Raw genomic sequence first — 11,335 nt, forward strand, 5'->3', positions numbered from 1 at the left:
GACCAGAGAAGGGGGGGGGGGCAGCACCGCAGCTGAAGTTGGGTTGAATGGGGGTGGGAGAGAAAAGGGTAATAAAAAGAGGGGAGATAGGATTGGGGGCGCAGGACCCGGCCGGGGGTGGATGGCCCGCTACCCAGGTCCGACGAGGGATCCGCTGGTTGACCCGGCTCCAGGCACCAGGGAGGGAGGGGTGCAGTAAAAATTTTAGGTAAGGGGAGTGGGGGTCCCTACTGACCCCGGGCTGGTCTTGAGTATGCCCGCGGGGCGCCGGGGCCAGAGCCCGGGGCGAGGCAGGGCAGAGGGCGGAGGCGGCTGCACGCCGCTGTGAGCCGAGGCCCGAGCGGCGCGGGGGGCGGGGAGGCGGCGGGAGGAGGGGATGCGGAGGGCGCTCCGGCAGCGGCGGCGGCGGCGAGCGGGCGAGAAGGGAGGAGCGGCGCGAGCGGCCGGAGCGGCGCAGGGCCGGAGGCGTGCATGGCGCGCCCGGAGCCGGGCTCCCGCGGGCCCCTCGGGAGCGCCCCGGGGGCGCCGCGGCTCTTTGGCCGGCTCCTGTCAGCTGGCTGCTCTTGAGCCGCAGCCCTCCATCGCTGGATGCAGTGGTCTCCGGGAGAAGCCCGCCTGCATTGGGGCAGAACGGCGGCGGCGCTGCGCCGGATTCCGCCCTCCGCGTAGAGGTTCTGCGCCCGGCCACGGTGGGCCCGCCGCCGGCAGCGAGGAACCGGAGGCTTGCGGAGCCAGCGACTCAGCCCTCGGGACCAGAGGGTGCGGGCCAGCCTGCTGGGTCTGGAGGGCCAGCCTGCTGGGTCTGGAGGACAGAAAGAGGCGAGAGGGGAAGGGCCGCACCGCAGGAGCTGGTCCTCGCCCCCGCCCCCTGCGCGGACGCGCCGGAGGCTCGGCTCGCCTTTCGTGGGGGCCACGCTCCCACTCGCGCCGCCGGAGGTGGGGGATGCGGGTGACGGCCCCCCCGGGCTCCAGGACCCTCCTCCCTAGGGCTCGGGAGCTCTTGCTCCGCCCGCCGCCCCCTCCCCCGTCCTCTCCACCCCCCATCCCACCTCCCCACCCCTCGTAAGAAAATAATGCTGGCAGGAGCCTGCACCTCCCAGTCGCTCCCAGTGCGCTGCGAGCAAAGGGCACCCGCTGAGTCTCCGTGCCGGGACCCCTACCGAGCCGCCCGCGCCGCCACTTCGCCTGGAGAGCTGCTGTGCTCCGCTTAAGCAGAAGCGGCAAGCGCCGCGCCCGGGAACTGCCAGCTTTGGAGAGGCACCGCCCGCAAGGACATCTCTCCGTCCCGCCTGGTCCGCAACTCTCGGCCCTCGTCGAGCTCGACGCGAGCCAGGAGTCCGGACGTCCCTGCGCGCCACGCCGCAGCAACCGGAGCTGTCCCCGCTGCCCCCGCTCGGAGCCAACTCTGTCTCGGACCTGGGACTCTAGACTCTGATTCGCAGCTACTTCTCACCTCGGGGCTGCGCTGTCTCCCCGCTAGCCTTCCCGTTGTCCTCCACCGCTCAGGACGGGGGTGCCACGATGTCCCGCTGCTGCTCAAGGCCCCGGGCCGCCCTCGACGTGTGACCCTAGTCTAGTCCCCCTGCTTGGCCGTCCGCCCTCTCCTTGGAGACCCCCGGCCCGGCCCCGGGGGGAAGAGGAAGAAGACGACGAGGCCGAGGGGGGGATGTCCGGCTCCAAAAGCGTGAGCCCCCCGGGCTACGCTGCACAGACAGCAGCGTCGCCGACGCCCCGGGGAGGCCCGGAGCATCGCGCCGCGTGGGGAGAAGCTGATTCCCGCGCCAATGGCTACCCCCACGCCCCCGGGGGTTCTGCCCGCGGCTCTACCAAGAGATCTGGGGGAGCAGTGACCCCACAGCAACAGCAACGCCTGGCCAGCCGTTGGCGTGGCGACGACGACGACGACCCTCCACTAAGCGGTGATGACCCTCTGGCCGGGGGCTTCGGCTTCAGCTTCCGTTCCAAGTCCGCCTGGCAGGAGCGCGGTGGCGACGACGGCGGTCGCGGCAGCCGGCGGCAGCGGCGGGGCGCGGCTGGAGGGGGCAGCACCCGGGCGCCCCCTGCGGGCGGCAGCGGCGGTTCGGCGGCAGCCGCGGCGGCCGCAGGTGGGACAGAGGTGCGCCCCCGCTCGGTGGAGTTGGGCCTGGAGGAACGTCGTGGGAAAGGCCGCAAGGAAGATGAGCTGGAGCCTGGCACTGGCACCGTCGAGGATGGAGATGGGTCAGGGGATGGCGGCAGTTCAGTGGGGTCAGGCTCTGGGACCGGCGCGGTGCTGTCGCTGGGCGCCTGCTGTCTGGCCTTACTGCAGATCTTCCGCTCTAAGAAGTTCCCGTCGGACAAACTAGAGCGACTGTACCAGCGCTACTTCTTCCGCCTGAACCAGAGCAGCCTCACCATGCTCATGGCCGTGCTGGTGCTTGTGTGCCTGGTCATGCTGGCCTTCCACGCAGCGCGGCCCCCGCTCCAGCTACCCTACCTGGCGGTGCTGGCAGCTGCTGTCGGCGTGATCCTTATCATGGCCGTGCTCTGCAACCGTGCAGCCTTCCACCAGGACCACATGGGCCTGGCCTGCTATGCACTCATTGTGGTAGTGCTGGCCGTCCAGGTAGTGGGCCTGTTGCTGCCACAGCCACGCAGTGCCTCCGAGGGCATCTGGTGGACCGTGTTCTTCATCTATACCATCTACACGCTGCTGCCTGTGCGCATGAGGGCCGCGGTGCTCAGCGGGGTGCTTCTGTCGGCCCTCCACCTGGCCATCTCTCTGCATACCAACGCCCAGGACAAGTTTCTGCTAAAGCAGGTAGGGGCTCACCTGGCCACACTGGGTTGAGGGGTGGGCAGGCCTCAGCCTGATTTTAAAGTAAAGGGATCCAGCCCATATCAGTTAAGTGGTAAAAGTGACCAGAGAAACAAGGCTTCAAAGTCTATGTGACTTCCAGGCCTACCTTCAGGCCTAGCTTCTCTATCCACTAAGGACTACTTTTGTATGACTTGTAATGTTGTTGGCCTGGTAGTGGGCATGCTTCAGAGTAGGCACAACTGCCAATTCAAGTGAGAAGGAGGGTTTGAGAAAATCTCAGTCTCTGGTCCTGTATACAGAAAGCTCCTAACAAAAATGGCCAGGCCTTCTAACAGCCAACCCCTCCTGAGCACCACTGTGGCTTTATTAGCTAGTCCTGGGTACATAGTTGTGGAAGAGAGACCCTGGGCATCCCTTGCCCAGCCTTAAGGAGGAGTCTGTAACCTGGTCCCCTGAGGCTCTTGGAAGGTGGAGAGATCTTGAAGGATTGAGAAGTTTATTTCTTTGCCCAAAGGGCCCCAAACCCAAAACCTGCCTTTTGCAAAAGTGAGAAAGAGCTGCAGAGATGTGTGCTGAGCGTCCCCTTTCTGGCTTTGCTGAATGTCCTTATCCCTTCTAATAGACACTCATATCCATTAGACACTCCTATTGCTCTAGTGGGAACTTTATATTCCTAGTGGGACTTGTTAGGCAAACCTAGAATTGTGGACTGAATAGGACATTAAACTTAGGACTCTTGGTTAACTGGTGACTCGAGCTTGGGTGAGACGCTCTCCCTGGTATCCACACTGTATTCTCAGTCCCAGTCTGTGAGCCCTGCTGGGTCTGCTTGTTCGCATGTTGCTCGGTTGGAGAGTCAAGTGGGGTGTTGCAGCAGGCGAGTGTCTTGACTTTAGGACTCCACTGCGCACCCGGCCCCATCACTTGACGTTTACCTCGTTACATAGAGCCTCTTAGTAGTATTCTCTTGTTGCTGCTGTCCTGCTTCTCCACACTTACTGCCTCCTTTTCCCCAGACTTTGAGCCTGTTGAATACTGGAATGCTCGCCTGTGTTCTCTGGATGCATGCTTATCCACAGGGAATGCCAATCATATGGAGTCTGGCTAACCCTTCAGGGCACTGGGAAGCAACCTCCCTGGGTCTCAGGTTTCTCTTGTAGAGAATGAGAGGGTTGACAGTGCCCCTTCCACTCCCAGCATCCTCAGTGCGGAGCCTCACCTCCTGCAGGAATCTTCTCTCAGGGCCACTCTGGACTCTCTCCCCATTGTTTGGTTAGCACGGGACCCAGAGGCACGTTCAAGTGCTTGTTAATCTCTGGCACTCATTGATTTTGAACCCTGTCCAGCGTAACCGCCTTGGATTCCTGGGGTATCCAACTCTATTTCTCCTTCCCTCTTTCCTCTTCCCCCAGAATACTTAGTAGTGATTCAGTAACTTTTTGCCAGCTTGGTTGGGGTCCACTGATTGGGGCCAGGTCAAGTTGGTGATGGTAGCTTTTCCGATGTGGCATCAGATGGAGGGGGTTTTGTGTGTAGAGATCAGCTTTGAACTTGTGAGAGATCCTCTGAGACGTGGTTGTTGTTTGGAAACGTTACTACCGTTGCTATGGAGCCATGGTCTCAGATGGGGGTTGTGTCAGCGTAGGGGGAGTGCAGCTTCTCTTTGGAAGGAAGGACACTTGGTTCGAGTGTGGCCATGGAGGTCCCAGGATAGCTCAAGGTATTCACAGCACCAGACTTGGGAACTTGAAGTCTGCCAGTGATCTGAAGCAGACCTGATAATAGGCTCTCTTAGGAGATGGAGATAAAATCAAGGAAAGAGGCTCCAGCCCTAGGGTGCTGCAGCTTCCTCCTAGCGTGAGCAACTGGTGCAACCTTGTCTGCTAAGTGGGCTCTCCCTTGCGGTTCCTCAGGCTAACTCATCCTTCTCCCTCCCTCCCCGCTCCACCCAGCCACACTCTAGGCTTCTTTTCGCAATGTGGTCTTTACACTTTCTCCTTGGCTGCAAGGTTTTGGTTAGGTTTATACTTAACTCTTTTTGATCCACTCTACGTCTAGCCGGGGTTGTTAGGAATGGGCCAAGGCAGGGGAACACGAACATTCTTTCTATTTGGCCTCTGAGAAAGCGGTTATCTTTTTGGTGTTTGTACTTGATTTACCCTTCAGATTATGCTGATCTAGAATGTGTCTTCTTGAGGAAAAGCTGGCTGGGTGTTGGGGAAACAGTAGAGGGACAGGACAGCCCCGCATTTACTTCTACCTCTGATTTCTCTCCAGCAGCAGGTGTTTGGGGGTGACTTAGGTTTGGTGTTAGTTTTCCCCCCCTAATAAAGACACGTACCTGGGACAGGAGTGACAGCGAACCTGTTCTAGCATTTGAGGTTTGGCTGTCTCAATCACTCAGCAGGCTGACAGAAAATTATGTGTACATCTCTTCATTTCTGCCCTCTGCCCTCTGCCCTCTTAGAGCCTCACAGGGTCTTGGCGCGATCTTGTCTGTGCATTGTTTTCTGCCTGGCCCCTTGGATACACGGGTTCTGTCCTTGGCTCTAGGCGGAGAAGCTGTGCTTGGTTTCTTACTGTGTTCAGGTGACAGCAGAGACCCCAGGTGGAAGGCCTCTTGGTCGCGCACAGTGTGTCTTTCTTCCAGTTCTTTGTCTCTAGCTCCTAGAGACCCGCCACCCTCCTCTTCGGCCCCTCTTCGCTCCCCGCCTGCTCCTTTCCTCTCATGTTCTTCTCCTACCTCATCCTCTCCAGCACCCCTGTTGCTCTCTGCCCACCTAAGCCCTTCCTTGGCCTTTCAGCTCGTTCTGCTTTCCTCTCTTTTACCTCCCATTCCTGGCCTCTCTCTCAGCCTCTCCTGTGACTTGCTGTCACCCCTTCGTCCCCTCGCTGGGGTACAGTAAGAGCGTCATAGGTTGTTTTTTTTTTTTTCCTCCTCTTCTGCCTGTTAGCGGTCCCTCTGCTACACCCATACCATAAATAACACTCGAGCATCTGCCAAACACATTCCTCACTTGTGTTAATAGGCTGCAATGATGCCTTAGCCTGTTGCCACGGCAACCTCATTTTTGTTTGACTGTATCCCACTCTGCTACATAAAGCCTCTGTGTGCACTCACACACAAACAGGCATGCTCCCACAACTATTACCCATGCTTGGCTGTCAAAGAATATTTTGGAGACAATGTCCTTGGGACCTGTGGGGGTGAAGTGTTCATTTGAGTCTGAAAAGATAGTCCCTTCTTCCTCCGAGAGATACCTTAGGAGGCGATATGGATGCTTGGGGAAGTAGGAACACTGTTCAGATGTGAGGTGTTTTATTACATAGCCACATGTGGCTCCTGGGGAGAAGATTCTGATCTTGCCTGTGTCTCGGGGAGCTAGCCGTGTGGATGCCCATCCTCATTGAACTCTATCTTCCTTTAGCCCCTAGCCCTTATCCTCTCCAGTCTCACTGGGGGAAGCTTAGCTTGGTGGCTTCTTGCATTTCTTCTTTTGTGCCTGCTCGAACCCACAGCTGTCACCAGTTGTTCCAGCCATCCGAGTGGCACAGGCACTGTGTGGGAGATGTTCTGTGACTGAGCGCGTGTGAATGTCTGCCTCAAGGAAGTAAGGGGTGGGTGAGGATGTAGGTCAGCAGTGGAGTCCCATGACTGCCCAGGGACAAACACGTGTGTGTGTGTGTGTGTGTGTGTGTGTGTGTGTCTAGTGCTGGGGTGGCCGGAAAGCGGGAGATCCTTGCAGCACTGACCTTGTTTTGGGCTAGGTTCCCAGGCCCTTGCCTTTCTTATTATTCTAATGATAACAAATTATCATTATTGACCTGAGCTCCTCAGGGAGTTCTCTGCTTGTGTTGCCCCTCTTCTTTTAATCATTGAGAGGAGGGGTTGGGCTCGAGCGATCTCCTCCCTGGTGTCGTCCCCCACCCCAGGGCTCCTGCAGCCCGTGTGCTCCACAGCACTGGAACACCTGCTAGGAAGCTGCCTCCTCCTCTGGAACATGGCCCAGAGGCCTTCTGATGGGTCACCGTGGCCTCCCGAAGTATGCCGCTGGGTCATATGGCAGAGGACACACTTTTACTCTCCAGGGCCAGCACTGTCTGTCACCAGCAACTTCTTCATCACCTGTATTTCTGTGCAAGGGCAATCTGGTCACAAACAAAGCCAGCAGCCTGGGTTGACTTTAAATCTAGAGCAGAGGAGGGTCTGTTAGAGCAGAGGAGGGTCTGTTTGTCGCCCCTCGGGGCTCATTGCATCTGCGGGCTCTATTTCCTAATTGGTTTCAATTCTGTTTTCCTCCTCCTGGCAGCTAGGACAGGGTGCTTGGAGGGTAGCTTGGAGGGAGTCAGATTGGCTCCTGATAAGGGTTCAGCAGGTCTCTGGATTGGGAGCTGGGGTCCTTTACTAGGTCTTAGGGGATCAGAAACCTGAGAGGAAAGAGCCTGTTAGTGAGAACTCAGCTGAGGGTCAGAATGTGCTGCTGTGATATTTACAGGGATGCTCACAGTTCACAGTTCAGTCTGAGTTGACCTACAAGTAAGATCTCAGGTCTTTGTGCTGAGGAACAGCTCACATGCGCCCCTGCAGAGGACAAACAACCTCTTCCCAACCTCACAAGTTGTTCGGTTGTAGACAGGCTCTAGCCGTCAGTCCCTGTGTCAAAGCTAACAGCTAGCAGGAGAACAGGGCTGTGGCCTAGGCTTGGATCAGGCCACATCCTCTCCTGAGAGAGGTGAATGGAGCTGCCACTAGGGTCCAGCCAAATGTGGCAGTAGGGGTGGGTCAGGAAGCACCAGGGAAGAGGTCTCCCTGGGCTATTCCAGCTTCCAGCTGGGTGATTTCTGGTCCACAAGGTACCACAATAGCGCCTTAGGTAACTTCTTTCATTTTGTGGCAGGCCCAACTTGTGATCGTTTACTTTTCAGGAGTGTTGGGAATGGAAAGTTTGCTCAGGGAACTTCACCATTCTTTTCCCACAGATCCCTAGGGTATAGTTATATAAGTGATGATCTAGTATGTTCTTCTCTCATCCGTGCTTATCAGATTTGGGGAGGCTGGCTTACAGAGAGCAGGACAAGCATTCATTTCCTTTCCCAAATGCAAAACTTAATGGAGCAAATTGGAAAGGCAAAGTTTATACACACACACACTTTCCCCTTCTCAATGGGAGAAGCTCTCGACAGTGCTGTGAACAAAATCTGGGCATTTCTAGTTAACAGACAGCAAGCCCATCTTTGGTGTGGCTGTGGGAAAGGCAGGTAGGGATCTTGGCTTTGTTTATAGGAGATCTCGTTCACAGGAAGGTTGAGACCTTGTCTGAAGCCTGGTGTTTAATTCTTAGTTAGAGGAAGGTGACCAGTTTGGTAAGAGGACTGACGACCTTGAATTCTAAGGGGACAATTGACGGAGCGAAGGCTAGCGCGGAGGAGAAATGAACGAGGCCAGCTGTGGCTGCTGAGATCGCCGGCTGCTGTTTACAGGATGGACTTAGTGTTCGTTGCTCCCAAGGACAGGCTGTAGGACAAATGGCTGAAAATAATGGACTGATTTTAGCTCCAGACCTTTCTGGCCACTGGGGTTGCAGTGACCAAACCAGATACTCTCTTGTCAGTGGAGTGTACCAGTGCAGTCCAGAAGGCTGTCTTATAGTGGGAAGTGCTTGCCTGGGGTCGATTCTGTCATTGAGTCCCAGACTCATCAGTATCTTCTGGGAAGTTTTTGGAAAATGCGGGTCCCAGGTGCTGCTAGAAAATGCAGCTTCCAAGGGTCTGGGGTGGAGGCCAGAAATAGTCTGTTTCTATTGATTGATTGATCGATTGGTGCTAAGGAGCAAATTCAGGGCCTTGGGCATGTTAATGGGGACTCTACTCAATCAGTCTCCCAGCCTGGGCTTACTATTATTATTAAAACAGCTTGGATCTAGTGTTCCAAGCTCTCCTGGTAGGGAGTCTTAATGGCCAGCTCTCACAAGTGGGAGCCAAGCGGAGCTCTCTCTGGTTGTGCAGCCCTAGGGTTCTGTGGCTCAGTGGGCAGTGCAGCTTCGCTTGCTCCTGGAGTCCTCTATGGTCCTTCATCTCTCTCTCCCAATATATCATTTCATTTCTCATCGTTATAACAAGAGACCCTGGGAGTTAACTTTTAGTTACAAAGAAGCGGTTTATTTTTTTGGAGGCTCCAGGGCACAGTGCCCGTGTTGGCTGACTTTGGTCGAGGGTTGTGTTACAGCTTAATGGGTAGCAGAGGCAGGAACCTGTGTGGAACCACATGCTCACATCTTCAACCAGGAGCAGAGGAAGCTGGGCAAGGCTTTGATCATAACCTTCTTGGGCCAGGGATATAAACTGGGCAAAAGCAGCCCACATCTTAATCTTGCAGGTGGAGGCAGGGAGGTTCAGAAGTTCAAGGTCATCCTCAACTACGTGGTAAATTTGAGGCCAGCCTGGGCTACAGAGACCCTGGCTGGAAAAATAAGATAAAACAAAGCAACAACAAAAACAACAACAACAACAACAACAAAACGCTCTTGTAAAAACTATTATGAAGTCACATAGAAGGCATGCAGGAGATAACTCACACCCCTGGTGACCTTAGGAACCCCTGCAAAGGGCTCACTTCTTAAGGCTTCTACCACCTCCCAGCGTGTCACCTTGGGGAGCAACCCTTTAATCACTGTGGATCCTTAGGGGCATCCACAAACCATGCACAGATCACAGTGCATGACCTCTGTTGAAAGCAGCTGCATCCTGCATTGGAGCAGAGGGTGTCCAGGTGGGGCTGGCGAGCGTGTGCTGACTCAGGGATGCAGGTCTGGAAGGTGACTGGATGGTGGTAGCCGTGAACCAGCATGAGGGCTGCCAGGCTCCGAACTCTTCTTCCCCACTCATCCAGCTGTTCTGGTCCCTCCTTCCAGATGGAGGCACAGCCATCTGTAGCCATGGTGATGGGATGGGAGTGTTAGAAGGATGGGGGGACGAGGTCTGCCCCGGGCTTTGCTCCTTTGTTTCTCTGGTGAATGGAAAGCAGAGGAGAGGAAGGGATTAGGGAATTAGGAGGTGGTTTGAAGGAGGGAGGTAGGGTTTAGGGAATGGCAATAAGAGATTGGCCCTGCTAGTCTGGGGAGAGGAAGGACATGAGTGGGGGCAGGGTTGCCTCTCGGAACAATGGGACATAGTCACAGAGGAGGGGGAGACAAACAAAACATAAGGAGACAGAAGGGGCTTTGTTCTCTCGGCCAGCCTCATGTGTCAGCATGAAATGCACCCCCCTTGCTCTGGGGGTTTACACACTGCTGCTCCAGCACTGAGGCCTCCTGACATCACCGTCGCCTTCTTCCTAGGGCTCCCTAGGCATCGGGCGTTGTCCCTGAGCTCAGGGCAGTCTAGCCGCACCTTCAGAGGGGTCCTGGGGGCTCCGGCCTCCCGTCTACCAGCACTCCGTCCGTAGTAGGTGCTCGGCGATGGTCTGAATGAACAAATGAAATGAATGAATGGGTGGCGGGGTGGGTGGATGTCTGCACGCCGACTCCAGGCTTTGCTGAAGTGCTAGACCGACACCTCCACAGAAGGAAGCCAGCCGCTCCGCTTGGAAGCCTATTTTGGTGGGTTGTAATCCTAAACTCCGAGTAGGGCTTCCAAAACCCTCCTGCAGCAATTTTAAAACGCGTGCCTTAGAAACGGGGCTGCCGCCTGGCACTGCTGATACTACACAGCTTCGCAGATTGGGAAACCATCACACAGTCATCCTCTCAGCTTTCCTCATTCTCTCCGGTAACCGGCTGTTGCTGGTGCCTCCATGACCCTGGCGCTGGGTTAGGCTCAAGGGCCATGATTTGGTTTACTTGGTTCCTGGCTCTCCCGGGACGACCTTTAGACCAGAGCCCCACATTAAGCGTATTCCCGAGAGCGACGTTAACCAACATTTCATAAATACACTTACAGCCCGTGTCAAATAAGTTTGGGAAAGCACAGTCAGCCTTCTGCGCCTATAGTTCTGTGTCTGTCGATCCAACCGCGGCAGATTGGAAATAGTTGAGTCTGCACCAAACATGCAGGTTTCATTTTCTTGTCACTGTTCCCTGATAATAGCTTCATACGGCATTTCCATTGCATTAGGGTGACACAAGGAACCCAGAGATGGCTTAATGCATGGGCGGATGTGTGGGTTATATGTAAATCTCACACGCTCTTATATAAGGGCTTGAACACCTGCAGATCTCGGTAATATTCCTTAAAATCGGCGGCGGGGCGGCGTGGGTGTGAGGACAAACACAGGATAGGCGGACGCAAAGGAAGAGACAGACACGCAGCTCCCACGTGGGTGCGTTTAATGGGGAGAGGGGAACACGATAAGGGCGGGGCGTGCAAGACACACAAGGGGGGAAGGGAGCAAGAGAGGGGCCAAGAGGAGGGAAACCTCGTGGACCTTCGCTTTTAACGGGGGGCGCAAGGTTATCTGGGAGTGATGGTCTTCACCTGGACGCGCCAGCGCGCACAGGTGAAGGGAAGTCTGGGAGCTGTAGTTTCCAAGGAATAACA

At 56.0% G+C, this 11,335-nt stretch overlaps 1 protein-coding gene across 1 annotated transcript in view; it reads left to right on the forward strand.

Annotated features, from left to right (window-relative positions):
* Nucleotides 1–977: 977 nt before the first annotated feature.
* Adcy5 (adenylate cyclase 5) overlaps nucleotides 978–11,335 on the forward strand; it is a 149,378-nt gene continuing 139,020 nt past the window's right edge. The window contains exon 1 of the mRNA XM_050159706.1: nucleotides 978–2,800. Coding sequence (XP_050015663.1) covers nucleotides 1,667–2,800 — 1,134 coding nt within the window. The 5' untranslated portion in view covers nucleotides 978–1,666. The remainder of the gene's footprint in view (nucleotides 2,801–11,335) is intronic.

This window comes from Alexandromys fortis, unplaced genomic scaffold, assembly GCF_014885135.2.
Source record: "Alexandromys fortis isolate MF-2015 unplaced genomic scaffold, M_Fortis_MF-2015_v1.1 scaffold_119, whole genome shotgun sequence".
NCBI lineage: Eukaryota > Metazoa > Chordata > Mammalia > Rodentia > Cricetidae > Alexandromys > Alexandromys fortis.